At 34.1% G+C, this 26,628-nt stretch overlaps 3 protein-coding genes and 1 pseudogene across 4 annotated transcripts in view; 2 read left to right on the top strand and 2 right to left on the bottom strand.

Moving 5' to 3' along the window:
* LOC108694198 (probable cytochrome P450 6a13) overlaps positions 1–8,000 on the top strand; it is a 13,695-nt gene extending 5,695 nt beyond the window's left edge. Inside the window, exons 2-3 of the mRNA XM_018203549.1 lie at positions 3,447–3,695; positions 7,721–8,000. Of these exons, the coding sequence (XP_018059038.1) occupies positions 3,447–3,695; positions 7,721–7,890 (419 nt within the window). The 3' untranslated portion in view covers positions 7,891–8,000. The remainder of the gene's footprint in view (positions 1–3,446; positions 3,696–7,720) is intronic.
* A 10,950-nt stretch (positions 8,001–18,950) lies between these two features.
* LOC108694197 lies at positions 18,951–20,073 on the bottom strand (annotated as a pseudogene).
* A 910-nt stretch (positions 20,074–20,983) lies between these two features.
* Positions 20,984–23,995, bottom strand: LOC108694201 (tRNA-dihydrouridine(20) synthase [NAD(P)+]-like). Its single transcript, XM_018203561.1, has 5 exons — positions 23,800–23,995; positions 21,869–22,382; positions 21,560–21,805; positions 21,155–21,493; positions 20,984–21,090 (listed from the first exon to the last, which is right to left on the bottom strand). Exons 1-5 carry the CDS (start codon positions 23,993–23,995, stop codon positions 20,985–20,987), a joined length of 1,401 nt encoding a protein of 466 aa, XP_018059050.1. The 3' UTR covers position 20,984.
* A 531-nt stretch (positions 23,996–24,526) lies between these two features.
* Positions 24,527–26,628, top strand: part of LOC108694202 (putative acyl-CoA-binding protein) — a 12,422-nt gene continuing 10,320 nt past the window's right edge. For both annotated transcript variants that reach the window (XM_018203563.1, XM_018203562.1), the window contains exon 1: positions 24,527–24,712. In XM_018203563.1, the coding sequence (XP_018059052.1) occupies positions 24,544–24,712 (169 nt within the window). In that variant the 5' untranslated portion in view covers positions 24,527–24,543. The remainder of the gene's footprint in view (positions 24,713–26,628) is intronic.

Genomic DNA, 26,628 nt, shown 5'->3' on the forward strand with positions numbered 1-26,628 from the left:
ATTTCATATTTCAACAATCTTAATACATTAATATTTCTGATATGTCATCAGGAAAATGTAAATAAATAAAAATATAAAACGTAAAGAACATATTATTTCAACATATTTTATTAAACAAATTATTATAAAAACTTAATTGTCAATAGCCATTATTAGTAAAAAAATAGAGTATTCAATAATAAATTAAGGTACCTTTTACTTGTGCAATTACTTACAAAAACAATAACAATACAAAAAAGTATTTTTTGCTGCTTTACTGAATACCTGTTCGTTTTCACCAAAGAGATATCTAGAGATCATAATCAATTTGTATTATTTTCCCATGTCCTTGGAAATCTATAGCTAGGATTATCAGAAACGTTGTGGTTTTCATGATATTCATAAATATATGAATGGATATGTCTAGGAAAATTCAGACGTCTAATAATCAATAGTTTCAGTCTGATAATCAATTGAATTTTTAAAAATCAGACAAATTTGTATGCGAAATATGCTCTACGTATACTTATTTATAAACGAAAATTTCGTATGAAAACATAATAAGAAAATATTAATTCACACAAATAAAAATGTGTAAATGTGTAATAAAAATGTGTAATAAAAAATTTAGTAGTATATTATTCGTATAGTGAAGATTTTTTTTAATAAGCTCATAACAAATTTTCTTTATAGTCATTATAAGTAGATTATAGATTATACGATTTGACGGAATACATATACGCTTACTCAATAATTTATGATAAAAATCTTCTTTGTCACTTTTTTTGAAGGGACTTCCAAAATTATTTACTTTAAATTGAATCGGAGGCATTTCTATAACTTCTAAATGATTAATTTCTGTAATCTGCAATCGAAAAATGTCAACGTTTGAGAAATTAAAAATGGCACGCCACTAAACGCATTCATCAAATCGCGAGTGTTTCATTGGGCGTGCAAAAAACTTGCACTGTCCATAAATTTGGGCAGTGTCCATCTCACTCGACAAGTTTCTAGTGTACACTCAATGTATCCCAATGAAAAACGCTATTAGACACGTTCGTCGCGTTCACCACGATTTATACTCACGCACTGTGTCGCGTGACATACCAGCGTGTACTGGTATATGTGGTATTACTCACATTCGCGTCGGACTTTTCTTTTCGCGCCGCGATACTCAATGAGAATATAACTTTGGAATGAAAACATCGGTAAAACTGTTCACTCATTGGATCGCGTGTCGCGCGCGACGAACATCGCGCTGGTGTGCCGGAGCCATTAGTCTGCAGACCTCGCAACGATATCGCACGCTTACTATATTTCGCGCCTCGCAGAAACACTCACTCTAGTCGGTATTATAGGGCGAGTTCAAGACGGCAAAGCGGTTAGATATGCTTACCGAACAATTGAATATGGTTAGATTGATCTGTAAGTAACAACCAATTATATTCATTTGCTCAGTGAGTCGCTTTGTCAATTTGAACGCTCTCATTGTATCATATTGGGTATATCAACGCGATGTTGCAAATGCTTTAAAACGTTTTTTAATTGATCAGTTTGTAAAATTCTTTCTTCTAATTAGTCAAACGCTGTAGCGAGACTTTGACTACAAAGCCCTTTCATCTTGTATTATATTACCATCCGAACTTATTTTATTTTGTATTGTCATTTCTTTGATATAATAAATTGTCATTTCACTTAATACCTCCGCAAACGAGAATGGATTGAAATGAATTGAAATAGATTCAGATTTTCAGAAATATTGATTCACGAATGTTAAAATGAATGCTTTTCAATCCTAAATGCATTTTTATTCATTTATAGGAATTGCATATCTTGGAGCATATCTTTATTATGCCTTTCAATCTAAAAATTATATTAGCTTTATGTGTGCATTGTGAATACTGTTCAATTCAAAATTTTGAATAGAAAATACAGTTTTTCAATCCAATTGTATCCAATTGGATTGAATCTAATTGAATCCAATTGAATCCAATTAGATCCAAAAAAAAGTATTCGCTATTTAAAATACGCATTCGGATAAAAAAAAATTTCAATCCATTTTAATCCATTCTCGTTTACTGGGATTGTACGAGTATTCTTTCTCCGATTCGAATCTGTTCCGTTTCCCGTCTTGCACCCCGGCGAGCTAATCCGTGCAACGGAAGTTATTTCCAAATGTATTGGCATCATTCTCATAATTAAATTAATCATCTCATTTTGTTCATCAAATTGTTATCAAAATTTTCATACATTCGGATGATAAAGTCTATTCTGCAATGTACTCTTTGTTTTCTGTTTCTTGCTTTTTTCTCCCTTTGCAACCATTTTATCGACAATTGTATTTCTTGCTACGTGTTTCCTATTTCTTCCGAAGTTCGTTAACTTTTCTCGGACATAAAACAAAAAAGCGGATAAGAAATTAAGGGACAAAATCATCATATTAAAATAGCAAAAAATAAAAAACAGAAAACAAAAAGCACATTGTAGAATAAGCTTAATGATTGTTCTACAATGTGCTCTTTGTTTCCTGTTTTTTGTTTTTTACCTTTTTCTTCTTTATGATCATTTTATCAACGATTATATTTCTTGATGTGTGTTTTCTGTTTCTTCTGTTTCCTGTTTTTTGTTTTTTATCTTTTTCTTCTTTATGATCATTTTATCAACGATTATATTTCTTGATGTGTGTTTTCTGTTTCTTCAGAAGTTCATTAACGTTTATCGAATAACAGAAAACGAAAAACGGGATAAGAAGTAAAAAGATACAATAGCAAAAAGTAAGAAACAGGAAACGAAAGCACATTGTACTCGTAGAATTAGAGCTTAAGGCTAATTCTACAATATGCTCTTTGTTCCTATTTCTTGCTGTTTTATTTTTTTGGTTAATAAGACAAGAGACAAACAGCAAGAAATAGAAAACAAAAAGCACATTGTAGAATTAGGCTAATAGTTATAAAAAAACATTTAAAACAAAACAGTGATCGATAACATGACATCATTACAAAAGTATAATTTCTTCTCGGATTTTTTTAAAGGAAAACAGATTTCATTTACATATAAAGTGCTAGTTTTCCATCGAATCGATATCATATCAAATCATTTTTCCTTTACAATTATTGAATTAAAACTTTTAGAAGTATATATATATATATATAATTTCAATACATGTATAAAAATATTTGATCTAATGTTTATTAATAATTTCACTTATTTCAGAAAAAAAGAAAGGAAAAGCAGGATTTCGTTCATAGGATCTTCAACATTCTGATCTCGCATCTTACGCGCGAGACCACCCAGAGTTCTTGTAGATAGATACGTTTATGAACGCGATACATAAAGTACACGGAAAATCGTAAACAATTAATATCTTGTAAACTGCTGCATTTTAAAGTCAATCTTACTATTATAAATCGAATTCGCTTTAAGATGCGTTTAATTTTTATAATGATTATTGAAATGATTATTAACAGAAACGATGCGAAAATATCCAGTAATTGACATAATCACGAGACAGGCCTCATCAGATTATACTTTTAGAAATTCTCAACTAACTATCCCAAAAGGTCAAGTAATCCATATACCTGTCTATAGTATTCATTTCGATCCAGATATATATCCCAAACCTGAAATTTATGATCCTGAGAGATTCGATGAAGTAGCTCGATTCAGACGATCAATGCATTACATGCCTTTCGGATTTGGCCCAAGAAGTTGCATTGGTACGTAATAAAAAGCAATAATTTCAGTTTAACAATACATTGTAAGTTAATAACGATTGATAGAATTGAAGATGTTATTATTGTTAGATAAATATATTAAAACTCCAATCAGCGAATATATTACCTTGATCTTGAAACATATATAGAAATTTCAATAGTTGCTTTCCATTTAGATACAAGAGAAATTGAGCCTGAGACTGAGTATTTCACAAATGACTTGCTTACTTTGGTAAAAAGTTATCACATGGCAATACAAGTTCATAACCTCATTTTTAAAGTGTTTATGACTCACTACACTTGATCTTGTCGATTGTAGATAAAAATTGCAGATTATAGGTAAAAACTCAGTTCAATTACTTGTCAGAAGGTAAAAGAAACGTGCATTCAATTGAATTATGATGTCACAAGTAAGAATCGATATCTGAGAATCGATGTAAATGGAAAGCAACTAATATTTCCATAAAAGTTTTATCTATTGCCGGTAATTTCTGAGTTTTTAATTATTGTTGATTGCAATAATTACATTTACATGTTTCTCTAATCCTTTAATTCTACAATATGTTCTTTGTTTCCTGTTTCTTGTTTTTTACTTTTTGCTTTTTTCTCCTACGCATTTTATCGACAATTGTATTTCTTGTTATATATTTCTTTCGAAGTTCATTAACTTTTATTTCGGGCAACATAAACCGAAAACAAAAAACAAAAAACCGAATAAGAAACAAAAAGACAAGGTGTAAAAAATAGTAAAAAAAAAAACAAGAAACAGGAAACAAAAAGCATATTGTAAAATAACCATTAGTTATTATTTCTTTTAAATTAATTTGATACAGTAAAATTAAATCACTTTTCTCAAAGAAAACTTTATTTTAATCTAATAAATGCATATAAAAATAAATAAAACAATATTCTTTGCTAAAATAAATATTTTTCTATTTGTTTAAAAATAGTATACACAGTTTTTTACAAGAAAGGTATGATTTGTTTCCATTTAAGATTATATATTTAAGATTATATATTTAAGATTATATACCATTTAATGTCTGTTATGCATATTACAATTATGTGTATCAAAAGAGCATGTTATACATAACAATAATTTGCTCTTACATGCTTGACAGTTCATTTTCACAAAAAAGTCATTTCAAAACGACAAAAAGGTAAAAAAATCATGAAAGATATGATAGCAATACTAGATCAAGATCATATAGAGGTAGTTTATTAAGATAATAAAACGAATAAATTGAAAATTAGTGTTTCCAATCATCGGAACTTATCGAGTTATATTTAAGGGAGTACACCATCTTGGAAGGCTGAAAAAGTAGGTGATTTTTCTCAGACAATTATTGATAGAATTGAATAATTTTTTTTAAGTGTTATTAAGGAAAGTATCCCTGGAGTTTGTATTACCGATAAAACTATTCCAAATTTGATAGTAGTAACATCTTTCATTTCTTATACTTATTATACTTAATATTATTATACTAATCGTTGTGTTTCGCTCAAACGCATCATCTGTCTTTATCTAACATATTGCAACATCATCTCTTAGAAGGTCGAATGCCTACTGCTAGATACAATTTGTTTACCATTCCGAGTCGTCGCTCAGCGTTCATATACATGTCATTCGCAGATCGATATAAATCTTTTTTTTTTAAAGCTTTTAATCTTAGTTTTAATCTCAGTATTGTTTGTACACGTCATGCGCTGAATGATGCATTATCGTGTAATCCCTACGAGCTATAAAATTTTTGTATTAAGGAAACATCTATGCCAGGTGACAGCTTTACGAGTTGAAAAAATGTAAGTTTTTAACTTTTTTTCGATTTTAAATATTATAAAATCTATTGCAGCACTTCCAAATTTTGCGTCTACTTTAATCTTGTAAATGAATTTTTGATTCTGCGCGTTCATAAATTCGGAGATTTATATCGATCTGCGAAATCCCGATAATTTGGCCATTTCAACATCCCCTTAAGCAACTTTACAATGTATTCATTTAAAAAATTACAATATCGAGTCGAAGAAGGAGTTTCATTTATCCACAAATTTCCATTATCGCTTACTAATTGATACGAAACTCGTCATAAGAATATAATTGTGCGATTTCGGATTTTCGTATTCAAATTTCTTAATTTAAATTAAGCTTATATACACATGAAAAATGACTTGTAAATGGAGTTTTGATGGAACATTGAATCAAAGTATGTATAAACAGAAATACGAAAATCCAAAATCGGACAACTATATTCGTATGACGAGTTTCATGCCGATTTGAATAATCAAGTTTTGTGTACTAATGGAGTTTTGTAGACTAATGAAACTTCTTCGATTCGATATTATCGTTCGATTAAATTTGACAAGAAAATAAAGAGATTTCGAAAAATGAGACCAAAGAATGAAAGACGAATTAAAAAATTTGGTTCCGAGGCAATATCAAAATATAACTATTACTTATGAAATATTATTTACAATGATTGATGACAAAGTTTGCTGTACAGCTCTTTCAAACGAGATATCTTGTGCAACTTGTCCATTATACAGTGCGAAATCTTAAAATGAATACAATAAACAAATTACTGATTAAGGATATAAATAAATCTATATACAATTTTGGCATGTCTAATCTTCATACAATTTATCTTTTAAAAAATGATTTTAAAAATCGGTACGTGATCGGTACGGTTCCGTTTTTAAGAAACAACGAAAAAGCCCAAAAAAAAGATCCAAGAAGATTTTTAGAAAAAGTTCAGAATACTCGTTGTTGTTAAACAGGATTCGGGATTGTCAATTTAAATGACGGAAACAGCTAGATTTTTTCCGAAATTGAACAAATTGCTAAAATTACAAATTTAAATAAGGAACTAATCAAACGAATCGCAGTGCTGTTTGAGGCCAGGAAAATGTTTTCCTGACATGTTTGCATGTCAGGAAAAAATAGATACAAAAAAATTTGGAAATTTGACTTTATAACACTGCTGCGCAGATCTTCCATCATGGTAAAAAAGCTGCGTAGCTGCGTTATTAATGATAAGGAAATTTGCGTTAAGAGTTACAGAATAGATCTGTTGGTAATCATTATGACTTACGCGATAGTCACGCCATTTTCAGTAAATATCAGCTCGTAATCTATACGAATTGCACTACAAAAATCGACAGTCGAAAATGTATATATCATGAATGTGTATAAATTTTTAATAAATACTGAGCGATAGTATAAAACTTTTTGAATGTTGCTCAAGGTCATGACCTTGATAACATATACCACCTTGATCAAAAAGTTTCTGGAATTACCACCAGGTGATGCTCTGAGTCAGCTGATTTGAGTTCTGTTTTTTTGGTTAGGTTGCCACATCTATCATTGACATTCCCACCAAATTTTATCACCATAGCTTGACATTTGTAAAAGTTACGCCGTCTTGAGTACATCTACCTCTGCATGTATTTTTGATTTTGAATTTGTGGGCAAACAACTCGTGGATTTTGCACCATAATAACGCACCGTCGCACAGTGCCATCATTATCCGTGAATTTTTGACCAAGAACGAAACGAATACCATTCAACAACCACCAAATTTACCTGATATGGTGATTTTTTTCTGTTTTCGATCGAGTCAAAAAACCATTACGGGGAACGCGTTTTAACAACGGAAAGGAGGTAATGGAAAAATCGAAGACGGCTCTGATGGCTATACCGACAATAGAGTTCTAGAAATGTTTCGAGAGTTGGATCAAGCTCTGACATAAGTGCATTGCAGTCGATGAGGAGTACTTTGATGAGGGGACAATATCACTTTTGATGAATAAAACTTGTATTTTGAATTTTCTGAATGAATTCCGGGAACTTTTTGATCAAGGTAATATATATGTCAAGATCAAGATGATTGGAGCGAGATCTTTTTTCAGAATATTTATTTGTTACAGTGATAATAATTCTATTTTTGTTACGTTAATAACAGTTTTTATTATTATCATCAATATTTTATTATTATTATCACTTTATTATTATTATTAATAACATTTTACAGGTGAACGATTTGGCCTATTACAATTAAAAATGGGACTCATTACTTTTTTACGAAATTATAAATTCGATGTTTGTGAAAAAACCCCAAGAAAATTAAAATATATTTCCACAGTACTTATTCAACATCCTAAAGACATATATCTTAAAATAACAAAAATCGAATTTACCTAATACATAATAACTTGTAATAGCATTAATTACTTTTAAGAAATCCTATTCTATAGACAAAATGATATAATAAAAAGTTGAAATAAAATTGTAATTACGTGAACTATTAAAAATTGTTATTATTTTCGGTTTTATATAAAACGTCATTTTTTTAAATGCAGTATATTGGTATTTTATCAAAGTTACGCTTCAAAATTTTTCAAAAATTTTTTGAAGCGTAATTTTGTTTAAATACCAATATACTGCACTTAAAAAGCCTGTAACTTATTTTTAGCAAAAATCTAAAAATAAAAGATTAACAAAAGATTAGGGCACAGCGTGGTGTTTGCGCACAGATATCTAAAGAGTTTAAGTAAATTTATAAGAACGTTACATTTGATTTGCTGTTGTAAACTTTGTTCCAGCCATATTTGGTGATTCTTCAGCGAAATACATATTTAATTTAAAGAGTGATGGCAAAAAGACTTGTTTTTTCACCCATTTTTTGGACCTCAAACTTTTTTTGATAGAAGTAGTCTTCTATGGCGCGGTAGCGTAGAATGTGGCAAAAGACAAAAGGCCTTTCCCTGGCGCCACACAAAACATGGATCTATCTTTCCATGGCTCTCGAAATGGAACACAGGAGATAGGAACACAGGAGGCCACCATGGCGGCAAAAGGGGATCTGCTTCCCTCCGCGGATTTATCCTAAGTATGTCCGCAAAACCGGAGGCAGGGACACGGATAGGGCTACTTGGATGCGAGGATCTGAAATCGGATCATTATTCCTATGGCCAAAGGAAGGTCTGCCTTCCTCCTCCCATATTAGAAAAATTTGAAGGTAGAAAACGGGTAGTGCGGCTGAGAGGCGGATCCGGTGGGACCAATTCCATAGACATCAAGAATGGTCCTCCTTATGCTGTCATCTAACTGAAGGAAGACCCGCTGTGGAGACGCGTCTTCTGGAAGAGGTGGATTGCCGTGGCTCTTCCTTTAAAAATCCGATGGTATACACCGGCCAGCTGCGTTCCCTCCAGCTCGAAAAGACGGATAGATATGATGAATAGGTGCTGATGCCATATACTATCGAACAGAGGTACTGTTTCCCCTGTATAATGTTCAAGAGACATGGAAAGGAGATGAGACTAAGATGGATCCGGTCGGTGAAGACAAGACCCGAGGTGGATCCGGCCGATGAAGGCAAAATCCGAAATGGATCCGACCGATGAAGGCAAGATCCGAGATGAATCCGACTGATGAAGACAAGACCCGAGGTGGATCCGGCCGATAAAGATAAGATCGATTAATTCCATAACACACATCGAAGTCAGTAATAGAGTGTTTATGTTTGGTCTACAGCAAATACTCAAATGTACTACCATTCTGTTGGATACATAGTTGCAACCGTTTTTCGAATGTATCGACTGTTTGTCTGATTGGCTGGTATATCTCTACATGTCCTTCTGATGTACTTTAGATCTTCAGCTGTGGTAGATGCGGTCTGGTAAACAATGTTTTTCAAATAGCCCCATAAGAAAAATTTGATGATATTGGATTTGGTGATCTGGGAGACCATGCTATATGACACCTCTTCTAATGACGCTGATAAGTTAAATTTAAAAAAATCCCTTACAGGGCGTGTGTAATGTAGTGGTGCATCGTTCTGTTGCAATCACATACGTTGAACTATATTTTCATCAGCAAACTCTAACATCCTTGGCAACACTTCTCGTATCATACGTGAGTATGATTCTCTGTAACATTGCCATAAAAAAGTGGGATCCAATATGATAATCTAAAATACTACAAATTATCATCTTCCATCGATGCTAATTGTTTACATGACAAATCCAGTGTGGATTGGTATCAGAATAATAATGATTATTATGCCGATTCAGTATTGCTCTCAAATGCAGACTTGTCACTAAATATGACGCGAGAAAAAAATGTGAGATTGAACTAAATTTTCTCTACACCCCCACCTGCAGAATGTGACGAAGAATTTTATCATTATTAGAAAGTTCCTGATTAAGTGTAATATGATAAAGATGAATGTGATTAACATGTACAATTCTACATACAGTTGCAGGAAACATATTTAATTCACGACTAATTTGACTAATGTGCGAATTCATCATTATCATTCCTAGTATGGTTACGATAATAGCATCGTCACTATTTAGTGGTTTTTTTAAAACGTTTGCGTTTCATCAATCCCGTACGCGGTCTAGTTGTTAAACCCAAAATTGCTTTATGATCAGGATGTCGTCTATCCGGATACCTATCTCAATACTGACGAGCTACTTTTCTAGCATTATTATTAGCGGCATAAAAAATACCAATCATATCAACTATTTCTGATGGCGGATAATCTGCTACGTCAATAGTAACACAATTAACGGAATAACACAATTAACGGAAGGAAACAAAATGAGTTCATTCTATTGAACAAATCATCGCAATAAGAGCCAACCCGATTTTAACTAAAAAAATAATGAGCTGTATGGAAGCCTAATGAAAGTATTTTAGAATGTATATGTTACATTCAAACTTGAGAATTTGATCAAGGAGACAGTGAAGGAGAATGGAAAAGGTGTGGAAGGACGATTAAATTCAATCTCACAAGTATTCGCACAGAGGCGAACAGCTGTGAGTCGCACGCAACTTTTCGTCTTGGAATAACCTGGGTTAACTTTCCAAAAAAATGCTATGACTCTTTATGGACAGTGCGAACGTCGGTCCTACTTTTTGAGTCAAAGTCTTAATCTTTTTGACCCGGCACTGGACCTCGTGCGATCTCAGGTATTATTAGAGGGCTAGGAATGCGAGTGATGATTTAAAATAAATGGAAGCTGGTAATTTTTATAATATAAATCTAATTTTTATAATATAAAACTTACATTTATTGAAGGAAAATATTATTATTAAGGTTCACATAGAACTTATATATACAGGGTACATCATCAAAATCTGGACAAATTTCACAATTTAAATTTTTCGCTTGTGTTTCCGTCAAAGGTTGTTATTGGCGTCCGAGAAAGTCTGATACTTCTAGTGAACAGTCATATTCTCAAAATGGTGATAATTAAAACTAAGTGCTAAGTGTAATCGAAGAGCCGTGATCGAAGACGTTGAGCGCTTAACAACGGAAATAATTTGGTTTTTTGGATATCCGAGATCAACCGTTTATGACATTATAGCAAAACATACGGCTTTAGAACAGTCCAACGAAAGTTCCAGTATGCCAGCGAGGAAGAATCATTCGAAAGAACGCACCGCGAGGATCTCGCAGTCGTTGAAAGGACTCAAGCGCTGATTTCGGATGACCTAAGGTAATCATTGCGAAAATTAGCATCGATTATTAGTGTAAGCAAGCTAACAAATGCGTCAAATTACCGAGGAGGACTTTCGATACAAATCGATACACATTAAAGATACGACAGATGCTTTCTGAGATTGCCAGGATAAGTCGAGTTGTTCGCTTCGGCTCCCATTCTGGCCTCCCAATAGCCCAGATTTGAATCCCTTGGACTACATATGGAGCGTAGATGCAAGGATCATAAATAAATCTCGACATCCCAATGTGACATCATTAAGGACCGCTATTGAGGCAGCATTCGTCAGCATGGATAGCGTTACATTACAGCATGCAAACGCTTCAGATCAAGAATAGAGGCCGTCATTCAAGTTAATATATAGGGGATATATCGAATAATTGTGCTCTACAGGGAATCTCCAAGTGCCATGTAAAAGGATTTTTTGTAATATTTAATTTTTAAAAACATTTTGTTTAAAGAAATTGTTCGATTTATCTGGATTTAGTGACGCACTCTGTATATATATATATATGTGTATATAAAGACATCATTATTAAGTTTGTTTACAATCAAGTTTGTTTATATAGAAAAAATAAATAAATCGATTACAGTGGTTTATGAAAAGCTAATGAAGTAGTGGAGGTGTGTGTGTGTGTGTGTGTGTGTGTGTGTGTGTGTGTGTGTGTGTGTGTGTGTGTGTGTCGCGATTTACGTAAGTACGAACCTGGATTAAATTAGAAAAAATTGTGATTATATGTGTGCATATGTATGGGAGTGAATAGGAGAAGAGAAAATAGGGTTATTGAGAATTGGAGGCGACGAAGGTGGTGCAGGAGCACATTGGGATGAGGTGCTCATATAGGACGGTGTAAGAAGTGGGATTTCCAGGAACATAGACAGTCACCAGTCTATCTCCTTCATTGGAGGAAGAGAACTAAAACTTAAAGAGATCCTAGTCCTAATCGGCACGATATGAATTTGCTAGATATGATGGAGTTAGAAGTTGATCTAAAGGAGGAGGGAGAGGGAATAAACTCTTCAAGAAGAGGAGGGGAATAGTTAAGAATGAATCTCCTAGATAGCGGGGTCAATCAGAGGGAGAGATCAGGTCTATTGATTGTGATTGCTCGCTGATTAACGAGTACGAGATCTCTAAATAATTGTCGTCGGTCAGTTGTGGCGGCACGTTTTGGCTAGGTGGCGGCTCCGCCTATTTCTTCTGACATAAGGAGACAATTCTGTGTTTCTTTTTATGTACGGGCGGGCGCGCGTGTGTGTATTTATGTGTGTATTTACGGGGAGATGTGTAGATGAGTGGATGGAATGACAGACCGATTTACTGTTTAGCTGCTTAGTTTACAAAACTTTGGGTGGATATTGCTCGAAGATGATGAGGAAGCCCGCTGTCTACACAAGAGCGCCAGGAGGTCACAGTGGGCATTGATTGACTGATCTCAATAATAATGCACTCAGTACAGATTAAAACTGGCATGAATTGAGTTACTGGCGCGAATCGGATTCGATGCACTCGAATACGAACTGGCGTGAACGGGTTTACTGACGCGAACTTACATGATTTTTCACTGACGTGAACTGTACTGAGGGGAAAGTGTACCGGTTTTTTTTTTGTACTGACACTCTGCGCTTCCGCGAGACTCTCCTCTATTTATATCTCGAAAAAAGAGCGTAGTGCCCTTTGTCTAAGATGCAATAATTAATTGCAATGTCACACGAGATTTTTACAGCCTTCTACCGTTATTAATCTAAAGTGCATTGTTAGAGGGATTTCAAGAAGAAAAGAAATGATTTACGTTTTTCTTTAAAGAGGCAAGATTGCTTCAGACAGATGACGGATCTGTTATCCTCGCGGAAAATATGGCTAGGTAAACAGACAGTTACTATACATAACTAGTTTTATGTACAGGACAACCATTATCAGTCGCGAGTCCGATCTTAGATAACGCCACCATGGGAAGTTATCCCATGCATTTTATGATTTTTTAAGCGCGCTTGTTTTTTTGAAATTGTTGATCAGTCTGGGACAAAGCTTAGATTTTTATTGCGTGACTTAGGTGCATTTATAATGTGTCTTTCGCAATCTTGTCTCTTTTCGGGCCTAGTTGTTATTTCTTCCGGGTTGATTGGCGAGTTTTCGCGGAGCTTATCGTCCTTCTTTCTGTCAGACTGTTATATAAGGATTCCATTCGAGTCTCATAAACGCCAATCGTAATCGCGATATGGAACCGACTCTTTCGAAAAAAAAAGAATCGTGGCGTTTATAGGACGTAACATATAATATAGAAATCTGTATAAATCTGAGTTAATTATATATCTTAAAATAATTATCGTCTAATTTTTGGCCGTATTAACTCCCTTATTTTTCCGAGGACAGATGTCATTTATTAAAGAAGAACAAGAATTATTAGCCGTTTCCGATAAGACTGAAATGGCGTCCTTCCTTTTGTATCGATTCTTACTAGATTCTACTTTGGTTATGAAAATCCGAATTTATTCATCCTGGATCCGTAGCTTGATATTCAAGGAATAAACTTCATAAACTTTGCTAAATAAAATGCGAATATTATAGTAGATTTTTCTATTTATAACATACAAATTTATGATTTATGTTTTACTGATGAAGATTCAAACTGAAGCTGAAACGTACACAGTGTCACGAAATTCGTGACTCAAAATACTATTATTCCGGGAGGCTGCGTGAAAAAATCGTGACTATTTTATAAAAGTTAATTTTTCTATTTAATTTGATTGTATGTAGAATAAAAATCAAAATGCTAGATCAGATATTAGAATCTTTGACGCCAATTTTCAAAGATTCCGTCAAAAAAATAGTATCATAAAAAACATTTTCTAAAAGCTGAAAATTTATACAGGGTGTTTCTTAAGATGGGTCGGAGCCACATTGAGGGTGGAGAATGGATCAAAAAATTCTTATATTATTTTGAGATACTCGCTGTAGTTTTCGAATTAGAAAAGGAAACGTCTAAGCCAATATGCGATTAAGCCGCGCCGCGCGAATTCGTAGGACGACCCACACTCGAGCGGCGACGCGCAGGAAGAGGCAAGTAGCGCTTCGTTGTCTAGCACAGCTTGGTATGGCAGTCCTATGTGTTTCGCCATATCGCGCCTACACTATCCAAAAATGTTATTTTAGCTGAAGTTTTTCTTATCATAAATCACGTTATTTAGCATGATTAAATACATTTTAATACAAGTATAGATATGTTAAGCGATGTAATTAATTAGAGCATTACGCAAAGCGTATGCTGATCATCGTGATACCTTTCCGCTTGCTTTATTATACGACGCCATTCTATTTTCTGAAAATTTTTTTCTATCTCTTACAGTTCCAGCGACATTCGCTTCGAAAGAGAAACACCGATTTTTCCAATGATATTCGCTACAAAAGAGAAAAATAATTTTTTTCCAAGGAGTGTTCATCCTTTAAAAGTGTGTATGGGGACGTATTGGAAATACAAATTAATTCCGTTTTTTTGTGTTCAAAAATGCATTTATTTCAAAACAAAATGAATGAATAGATCAATTAAAGTATTGTCCATCGCTGCCTACTACTTTTTCCCATCTCTCAGACAATTTTCGAATTCCATCTCGAAAAAATGATCTTGTCTTTGGAGGCGATCCAATTTTGGAGCCAATTTTCAATTTCTGCGAAAGAAATGAACCGGTGACTTGCTAAATCGTGCTGCATCCTTTGGAACAACTAGTAATCAGAAGAAGCAATGTCCAGAGAATATGGTGGGTGCGGTAAAACATCCCATTTGAGCGTTTCCAAATATTTTTTTACGACTTTAGCGACATGAGGCCGAGTGTTGTCATGAAGAAGAACTTTATCATGTCTTTGTTTGTATTCCGGCCGTTTTTCTCGCAATGTACGATTCAAACGAATCAATTGTAGCCGATCGCTCGTAATGGAATCGCCAGGTTTCAGCAGCTTATAGTAAACAAGATCTTTTTGGTCCCAACGATTGACCGGGCTTAGCGTAGTATTTTTTCTTCTTAGGATTATCCACTTCTCATTTCCAGTCACAATCCGATGCAAAAAACTTTTTCTCTGTTGTCTTTGAATCAACTGCAAGTGAAAAATCGCCTTTCAACGTCTTTCGGTTTCAGTTCATAAGCCATCCAATTTCCTTGTTTTTGAATCATTCCCATGGCTCTCAATTGTACAGAAACGGCTTGTTGAATTATCCCCAATGATTCTGCAAGCTCCTCTTGCGTTTGACTCTAATCTTTTTCGAGTAATGCCTCTAATTCTTTGTCTTCGAATTTTTTTGACTGTCCAGAGCGAGGCTTGTCTTCAACGCTGAAATCTCCATCCTTGAAACGTCAAAATCATTCTACATGATTTATCAGTTGGAGCAGTGTCACATAAATTTCGACAAGCATTCGATGGGCTTCAACCGCACTTTTCTTCCAATTTTAAAGCAGAAAATCAAAACCTCCTGCAATTGCTGCTTGGTTAACACAAAATTCGACATTTCAAACACAGTAAAAATCAAGGTTTTTGTACTCAAAGCGATATAAACTGATTATTAGCAGATTCAGTTTAATCTCTCTGAAACCGTCAAAATCAACTATGAAACTGTCATTCATAACAGTTGAAGCCATCTTTAGGGAAACGGACCGAATTAATTTGTACTCCCAATAAAAAAATATGTGTCGCTTATTTTTGTCTTGGGAATTTTTGTTTGCTCATTAAAATCGGAGAGACAGTTGAGTCCCTTTCCTTGTAAGTTACAGAGTTTTTTAATGTAATGAACATGGGCATTAAATTTGATAGTTTAATGAAAATAAACTAAAACACTCAATTTTCAATTAGTGTTTTTCAATTATACATTTAAGTTTTCAGTTACTACAAACTTAAACTCCTCATTAACGTAACATAAATAATCTTTTCAGTGAAAGAAAATTTAAATTTTATTCATCATGAACATTAAAGCTTAATAAAATTTAAGAACGTTTTTAATGGTACAATTAAACTTGTTAAACGGCTAGAAACATGTGAAAAAACCTCAGTCAAATGCATCATTATACATGAAAAAAGAATACATCTGGATTTACAATGTAGCGGCTATCTATGCGAGCTTATATTATAATTTCAAGTGTACATGCATTAATATGTCAAAAAATAAAACTCCAATTAAATATAGCATAAAACGACGCGACAAGCTCCGACGAAGTCTGTCTCGAAGCGTAATTAAATAGAAATATAATAAAGTAAACGGAAAGATATAGCGATGATCAGCATACGCTTTGCATAATGCATGCTCTAATTAATTACATCGCTTATCATATCTATAATTGTATTAAAACGTATTTAATCGTGCTAAATAACGTAATTTATAATGATAAGAAAAATTTCAGCTAAAATAACATTTTTGGATAATGTAGGCGCGATGCGGTGAAACACATAGAATCGCCATACTATGCTAGGCAACGAAGCGCTACTTCCCTCTCCCTGCACGTCGCCGCTCGAGTGTGGATCGTCCTATGAATTCGCGCGGCGCGGCTTAACCGCATATTGGCTTAGACGTTTCCTTTTCTAATTCGAAAACTACAGCGAGTTTCTCAAAATAGTGAAGAATTTTTTGTTCCTTTTGATCCATCTTCTCCCCCCTCAATGTTCCGATCCATCTTAAGAGATACCCTGTATATGAATAGATTTGCAATAAAATATTTATACATATACTTTTTTTGTTATCCATATTTTTGTTATCCATATTTTGTTATCCATATTTTTATGTCGAATTTTTATGTGAAAATTGAACTTTTTTCACGCATGCATTATTTTTCAATATTTTTTAATTCTGCCAGGTATTTCTCTAACAAATTTAATGTCGATTAAAAATAATTTTTCAATTTTTGGCTAAAGCCTTTGATCTGTTCTGCTATCCACTGCGGGAGTCTTCATCACATACTTCCAAAAAATGCTATAGTGCCATTTTGTTTTTTAGAATTATAATTTTTATACATTTTGTACATCAAAATACAAGTAACAAATAGGTATAAAAAGATTTTTGTATCGTGTAGTTTTTTAATAATTAAAGTAAGGTATGACTTTGAGGCCTCCAGGGTAGACTAATCCCTTAAAGATATAAAAAAGAATACAACATAACTATTTTATAAAATCTGAAATTTAGTAGAGCATTAAATTATTTAATACTATATACGAAAAAAAATAGACGACTTTCTGATGGACTAACATCTCATCAGACGCAATTAATTATATGCACAAATACATAACATCCTAAAATACTAGGAATGGAATCCATAGATGTTGCTCAAGATTCGAGATGGTCTTAAGCTAATGCATGAACCAATCGGAAAGCCATATTAACATTAAGGCATTGCTTGAGGATGCCATTACATAAAGCGCAGAAATGTGAAAATGCGGAAATGTGGAAAACAAAATTAATTAAACTATACTAGATTTCCGCGTTTCCGCGTTTGTGTTCTGTTCCGTCTATTTTGATCTTCTGATATTATATGGAGAACAATTTTCACGGAAAAACGGAACGATACAATGACAAATACACTTTTGTATTAGATGTACAACTTGTGTAGAACTTGTGACTTGTGACATCTCAATGTAAAATGGCCTTTATATTGGCCTAAAGATATGTGATAATTAAGCTGCGTTCCGAAACATCATTCGAATGACACCGTGTATCATGTTAAGCTTGCGGCATACGATACTTGTTTTCCTGCTGGATTGCTAGATGGATTAAAATCTTGCCACCGTATAATTGGATTGTTCAAAAAGTCATTGCATTTTTTTCATTTGATTTTCAGGTATGTTTATTTAATATATTAGGTGTACAACTTTGCTTCCGCCGTTTTCTTATAGATGGCTTTAGCGGTAAGTGGTGGTCGAAATAAATAGATCATAGATGTCATACAATAAACTTGGGCATCTGTCAACATAACCCCATAGAAACATTAGTCGATTTGTGTCTGCATCATAAAGTTATTCTCGATTGAAAATGTCAGTTTACGAGCCAAATTCTCGTCATTTGCGGGAGGTTTTAATTTTTTGCTTCAATATGAAGAAATCTGCGGCTGAGGTTCATCGAATGCTCTCAAATTCTTATGGTGAGGCCGCTATTAGTGAAAGAACGTGTCGTGAGTGGTTTCAACGCTTCAAGAACGGTGATTTTGACGTCCAAGGTCATTATTTGGTGGGACCAGCTCGGCGTAGTGTATTATGAACTGTTAAAACCGACTGAAACAATCACAGGCGAACGCAATTGATGCGTTTGAGCCGAGCATTGAAAGACAAACGGCCGCAATACAACGAGAGACACGATAAAGTGATTTTGCAGCATGACAATGCTCGACCCCATGTTGCGAAAGTGGTCAAGACATACTTGGAAACGTTGAAATGGAAAGTCCTATCCCACCCGTATTCTCCAGACGTTGCTTCCTCTGACTATCACTTGTTTCGATCAATGGCACACGGCCTGGCTGACCAGCACTTCCGGTCTTATGAAGAAGTAAAAAATTGGATCGATTCGTGGATAGCCTCAAAAGATAACTAGTTTTTTCGACGCGAGATTCGTACGCTACCCGAAAGATAGGAGAAAGTAGTGGCCAGCGATGGACAATACTTTGAATCATGAATGTATAACCAGTTTTTTACAATAAAGCCTCGAATTTCGGAAAAAAAACGGCGGAAGCAAAGTTGTACTCCTATGTAATGAACATTAATCAATGATATATTGACCGTTTTGTTCGATGACCTTCTGCCATCTTCCGGGCATCATAATACCACGTTCATAAAACTTCCCATCCTTCTCTGCGAGAAACTTGTCTAGGTGCTGTTTGATGAGGTCTTCAGAAGCAAACGTTTTACCAAAGAGTTTTGCAAGGAACGAAAGAGATGGAAGTCTGATGGTGCAAGGTCTGGGCTATACGGTAGATATGGTAACACATCCCAACCATGTTGCAACAATTTTGCCGAGTGACCAAACTTGTGTGTGGTCTCACATTATCGAGGTGAAACATCACACCCTTAAGATTGATTAGCTCGGGACGTTTCTGTGCGATGGCATCACTTTATTTCTGCAGCTGCTCACAGTAGACATCAGAATTAATCATTTTGTTCTTTGAAAGGAGCTCATAGAAGATTGGTCCCTTCCAATCCCACCACATGACAGCATTATCTTTTGGTGGATCCTTTGCTTGTCTTTCCGGTGCTTCACTTCGCCTACTCCAACTTCTTTTTCGACTGACATTGTTGTAAACAATCCATTTTTCGTCGCCCATACACTTCAAGAATGGATCATTTTCTTCGCGTTTGATGAATTGATCGCAGACATTCATGCGATTCATCAGATGAATTTCTTTCAACTCATGCGGTACCCAAACATCGAGCTTCTTTACGAAGCCTAGCGATTTCAAATGGTCATGAACACTTCCAGCGGACACTTTTAGAGCGGCAGCAAGCTTCCGAACCGTTGAATGTTTATTTGCTTGTACTAATGCTTTCATTTCATCGTCGTCAATCTTGGAAGGCCTATCAGAGCAATGAGCTCTTTGACTGAAAAATCACTATCATGAAATCGGGCGAACCAGTTCTGGCACTGGCGTTTTTTGACGACATTTCTGCCGTAAACTCGACGCAATTTTTCCCTTGCTTCAGTTGCTTTCTTCCCTTTTTTGAAGTAATAAAACAGAATATAGCGAATATGCTCTTCAAAATTCTCCATGTTCGAATGAATCACAATTGTAAGCACAAAACTCGATCGAAATCGCGTCAACTTTTTTTTTGGTTTTTAGATTGAGTGTCAACAACAAAACGCGCGTAAACATTTGACATTCATGTCACGCTCGCATACAAATAAACGTGGACAACGCCATCTATTGGAAAAAACGCTATGACTTTTTGAACAACCCAATAGTTGCGATGCTGACTCTGACAGCTGTTATTCAGCTAGCAATTCAGTAAAAAAACAAGCATCGTGCTATAGGCTTTATTCTTATCTAACATTGGGTGAATAGGGATAAAACGATATATGGGGGCACTCGGGTGATGTTTCCGAACGCAGCTCTAGTAAGATTATGACAACCAATCAAAATACACTTTCGATAACAGTATTGATTGTTTACTATAATAGATAGGACAGACGTTGTGTTCGTAAAGAATGAGAGAGATTACGCTATTAGCGCTATTTCTGTCATTCTATTTTCATTTTACTATTATATATATTATGAAATCAAATTTATGAATTTATTATATGCCTTCACGACACATAATGAGTAAACGTTCATTGTTATTAATATTCTTTTAGATCATCTAATCAGCATTTGAGATCTGGACGAATACATCAATAGCAGTGAGTATTCACTCAATTGTCGAGTCCGCTGAACGCAACCCTCTGATTGGTTCTGATCACTTTTACGTTTTACACAGTTGTAGCCGTGAAAAATAAAGTTGAGCCATTTTTCAATCGGTATAGTTAAAATTATGCTTTACAACATTATATTCGCTAACATCTACATTTACTCAATTGTAGATTGAACTTTAATGTTTTAATTGTAAACTGTCCGAAATATCAGATTTATATTAAAAACGATTTTTCTCAAAATTTTTCAAGTTGTGTCAGCAATCATTGTCCACTGTACATATCCAGTATCCAATAAATCATTCTCATCTATCAATCTATTGCATCCCTACAGTCAATATCACGAAGCAAGATTTTACTAGAAGAGATTTTAATAGAAATTTTTATTGTACAATAAATAAAAGGAATAAAGTAAATATTATAAAAGAATGTTACAAGTGGTAAGACTTTTCTCATCGATAATTCCTAAAAAATAGAGACATACCAGAGCAGCACCTTGTTCGGCCCATTTTTTGTTTTTTTCCCTAAAAAAAAATACAATGTAATAAAAAAAAAGAGAAAAATTATTTTTCGTTTATTATAATTTACCAAAAAGAGGAACCATATTTTCTGCCATCAACAGTAACAACGGAACAAAAGAGTTTACTCTCCTGTCGAGTATTATATATTGGCATTTTCTTACGATTTTCCTTAGTCCATTTAAGTAATCTAGTCTTTGGCAGTTCCGAATCTGTTATATAACTGTTTCTCAAAAAAGCACAGCGCATTAGAGAAACATCTTCTTCTTCATAAATTTTTCTTTTATGTGAAATACTATTGTTATCTTTATCGAGAATTCCCGGCATTACTTGAAAACGACCTAATAAACCTTTAGCCTGAAACTCTTCACTTTTGGATCGGTAATAATCATCTAATTTCCACACTTGACTGAAAAAGTTCATTGAATAAAAATAAAAAAAAACAAATAAGAAATAAAAAAGATAAAACATTCACCATATTTGTTCCAGTGTTTGTGCATTGAGAAATCTTCTTCCTAGAGGAGATTCCTGAAATTCTCGTAGAATATTCTGTATGCAATATTTTGTATTAGAAGGTGAATTGTCGCAATTAATTGCATGCTTTAAATACGACTTTATAACATTTTCCATCGGAAGAGAACCTTCTTTACGAAATACTGAGCAATTCCATTCAGCAGCGCGAGCAAGCATTACGCTACTACAACCTGTTTCTTTTTTAAATCTGTGGAAATATGTCTTAACAAATTAAACGAAATCTTCTGATAGACATGCGCCAAAACGTTACCTAAATATATCGGAATGATTTTGAATATCTTTAGATCCACCATTGGCAATAACTGGTATCGAAAGTCTAGCAGAGATTTGTTTGAGAACATGATTACGATTAGGATGTTGTGGTCTTTCCTCAATAGTACGACCATGAACAGCAATAGCTGCGATACCAGTGGAGGCAAGGATATCGCAAAGTAAAAGAGTTTCCTCGAGATCAGGCAAAATGCGTATTTTGCAAGTAATTGGTATAGTTACTGTCTCAATCAGTTTCCGTAAAATATCGGTCGCTTTCTGTGGTTCGCGAAGAAGAGAAGCACCCATTCCTCCAAGTATCGAAAATTTCTTTGGACAACCCATATTAACGTCTATGCCTGCAACATCATTTTCCACCATATGAGCGACTTGAGCCGCTCTTGCTGAATCAGATGTACCAATTTGAAGAACAACATGTTCTCGTTCCCGAGAACAAGTACGAAATACCACAGTACCATCTGTCTTATCGATGTAATCAACAGTGCCTAAGACATCTGCAAATAATGATATTAAGTAAATCTCTCTCTAACAATAAGACAATCAACAAGATTACATTCAGTATATGTTTATGTCGCTAATTAGATCACGATCACAATCTTAGCAAGAGGACGTATTACAAGTTAGATTTAAAAAAAAATACATTTTTTAGAGAAACAAGATCACTTAATTGTAGGGTAATATAGTTTATCACTGAGCATCTCAAAAATTAATAAAACTAGGTTTATTCGATGTAAAATAAAAGAATCTGACAGAAATAAGCGTCGCTCTGTCTTACGAACTGAGATATTAAAGCCTATTCTACAATATGTTCTTTGTTTCTTGTTTCTTGCTTTTTGCCTCTTGCTTTTCCTTCTTTGTAATCGTTTTATCGACATTTATTATATTTCTTACTACATGTTTCCTATTTCTTCCGAAATTTGTTAATATCGAGCGTAAACAAAAAACTGGATAAGAAACAAAAAGAAAATAGAAAAAATAGCAAAAAGCAAAAAACAGAAAACAAAAAGGATATTATAGAATAATCTAAGTATATGTATATAAGTATGTAAATAACATAAGTATTAAAGTTGACGACTATTGAGATTAAGAAATCTGTCACAGAGGCGAAACGAGATCTATCTATATTGTTGTATGTACATACGGGGACAGGAATGCCTACCTATCTGAAGTTACACGCGTATCAGAGAAGACATAAGAAAAAATGAGAAACACAGAAGAAAGTATGAATAGGCATTCCTATCCCCGTGTACACACACACAACACAACACACACACACACACACACACACACACACACGATTTCGAGTTTCAACTTTTCAAGTTGCCACGCGAAACGACTTCCATCAGTTTTACCCTCCCCCCCCCCCAGGCTTAAGGAGCGCACGATTTTTATAATTGTAGTACTATACTCATGTGCAACAGTGCAATTATAGAAGCGTGTGCCTCTTAAGCAGGGGGGGGGAGGGGAAAGGTGAGGTGAAAGTCGCTTCACATGTAAACTGAAAAATCGAAATTCATTACTATGCAAACTCATGTACAGTGCATGCTTGCATCGCAGTATTATATACAAATTTCGCGGCAAACAGATTTCCTAACCTCAATAGTCGTTAATTTTAACGCTTAATGTCTCAATTCACAGGGCAGAGCGACGCTTTTTTCGTCAGATTCTTTCGTTTCATATAAAAACACGTCAATAATAACCATTTTATTGATTTTGTTGAAGTGCTCAATGGTAAACTGTATAATTATTCGACATCATTTATTACTGTTTAATATTAAATTTGATAAATATAAGGATGAAATAATTCCAAGAATGCTGTGAGCGTCAAATGGAACGCAGCATAATAATATACAAACAAATCTTATGCAATTCGTCACTCCAGTTAAACAAAAGAAGAATTGCTTATTTTACCATTCTCTCGACGAATCGAACGAAGTAGTTTTCTGTCAATTAGTTCCTCAGTGTATACTATATCTGCGCCATAATCTAAGGCGAGCAAACGCATGGGAAGAGTTCCGATGCGCACCATAGGCGCCAGAATGAGCTTGTTGTTGTAATCGAGTCTCTTTCTCGTAATCAATTTTTCTTCCATGTTGGCATATAGCATAAGTTGTGATTCATTCGAGAATATAAACGTTTAAATATTTCTTCTTTTTCTTTTAAATGGCACTGAATCGAATTACTCGCGTATTGATTATTTACAACACTTTCATCATATCCCTTACCAATACCATAGTGGATTCCATCATTTCCACTAATTCCATCTTGGAGCTACCTGCTACCGCTCTCTAAAGCTTCTAAACTCTCTTCTACCAATTCTACCATTTCTACCACCAGTGTACCGCCCGAAGCTGTGCGAAGCTGGCCGATCACCGAAGCGCCGCTCATGATATAAATATTTACGCTTGCCGCCGTATCCCTTCCACATGCCATAAAATGCCGTAAATGGCTAGAAGCCGGAAATCTGGAAATGGCATCATTGCGCTGATCACTGCTTCACACTGCGCTGATCACTGCTTCACACTGCTTATATTTCGTAAATAGTAAGTGAGATTGACACTGGCAATTTTGGATGGAAAATTCGACTGACTATTCTCGATTGGACGATCATAAATTATTTGGAAAGGCAATATTCGCGACGAGACAACGGTGATCATGGTGAGCGCAAGCAGTGTCGTGGCGCATCTTGTGAAATTGCTGGTGACTGCAATGTGTATGGGACATCTCGCTGAGCCCTACCGGGTGAAAGCCTTGCCGATCACGTGGTCCTTGCGTGCCTTTCGAATCCTCTTCATGCACTCGATTTTGGGAATTTTCAGATTTGGTAAGATGAATGCCTTTATGCCTTCAAATCTTGTTGCATTTGTTCCTTTTCCAAAGACATCTCTTTTCTATTATATATATTACAATCAATTAACTGAAATCAATTAATTAAAATCTTTCCTTTAATTTTACTTTGTTCTTATTTTATTTATTATGATTATTCTGATTCTCTTTCAAATAAACTTGTTATCATAATATTATCGTAACCAGGGTTGAGCATGTATAAAACATAACGTACTATACATGATTTATATGTATAATACCTATGTTAAAAGTATTATACAGGATGTCCGTAAATTTTGGCCAATCGCTTTTGTGTATATAGAGGGGACTAAACTGAATCGAAAAATCCTCTACCATTTTGTAATTTTCGCAATAGTTAATAAAATATTAATTAGAAAAAAACTGTCAAATATTGGTCTTGAATTTTTTACTCAAATACTATCAACTTTACAGAAAAATTACAAGAGACAAAAATTCTGTATGTGTTTTATATGTATTATACATATTATGCATAGCAAATCTGACAATCTGATGAGCGATTGTGATTCTACTTATTGACGCAATGTATGACTTCGGTTTTATTTTATGTAAGTTTTTATATTATTATTGTATAAGTTAATATTTTTGATCATTTGGCTATTCATTACATAGCTAATTTGGATAAAGAAGAATGAACTAAATTGTCAACATCTTGGAATTTGCGTTACTTATGTAATTTTGATTTATATTTTATATTGATAAGACTTCATAAGAATTGAAAGGTTGAAACACTCATTTATTTTATTTGTTACATTCACACGAAAAGAAGAGTTTTTCTGTTCGAACAGCTGATGTAGGCTCTGATAGGCTTTTTATATTTTTCACTGATAGATTCTTTCGAGTCTCATTTTTTTATATATTTGTTCATATTATACATACATATTATACATACGTACTATACGTAAGAAACTACTAGCAGCTTTAAATTGCCCAACCCTGACTGTAATGACTCATCAAATAATATTGTTACGTTGCTTTATTTTTTCGATCCTAAATTTTCAAAGTATCTTTTTTTTAATATACCTATGCTTTTTCTCGACAATCTGCTTTTTTTTTTAATCGCTATCCTCTTCGCTTAAGATACAATCACTTATAGGTATGGGCCACCTAAGATTCCATGTCATAACTTGAAGGGGGGGGAGGGGTCACAATGAAGATTGATACAAAATGACATGTAGTCGCATACAGTATTTAATTTTTGCGTCTGAATCAGGAATAGGAGAGGAAGATATTTGCTGCATTTATCAACGTTAAGGATTCATGGTAATTCATGCAAATTATTTGCTATCATTGGAACACGTGAGGAACTGTCATAAAAACATATTTGATTCTAACTGGGTTTATCTTAAAGATTCATCTTAAAGATTTTTACATTTCACTTAGATATCCCAATAAAAAAAATATTTCCCAATAAAAAAGATATTTTTAATAATTGTTTTTATATCATATTACTTTAATTTTTTTCGAAAAGTAACTTCAGGTGGGATATTAGTTTATATGTATTGTAATTACAAGATTTTATACACATCAGTAACTTGAAAGTTTATATTTTTGTGTACATTTAAAAGAATATTTTAGCACATAACAACCACATGATATTAGATTTTCTACTTAATGTAAATTTTGATAAGCACTATCTATCTTGTAATTGCATATGTAATATTATTTCTTACATGTTCCAACAACTAATACAATTTATAATATGCTCATATGAAATCAAATTATATTTATATACATCTTTACACAATTATAACATTGAATCTTATATCATTTTGAAGTCTCTCTCTCCCTCCCTTCCTCCCTCCTTCCTCTCTCTCTCCTGCCTTCCTTTTTCCATCTTTTCCCTTCTCTCTCTCTCTCTCTCTCTCTCTCTCT

This window comes from Atta colombica, unplaced genomic scaffold, assembly GCF_001594045.1.
Source record: "Atta colombica isolate Treedump-2 unplaced genomic scaffold, Acol1.0 scaffold118, whole genome shotgun sequence".
Taxonomy (NCBI): domain Eukaryota; kingdom Metazoa; phylum Arthropoda; class Insecta; order Hymenoptera; family Formicidae; genus Atta; species Atta colombica.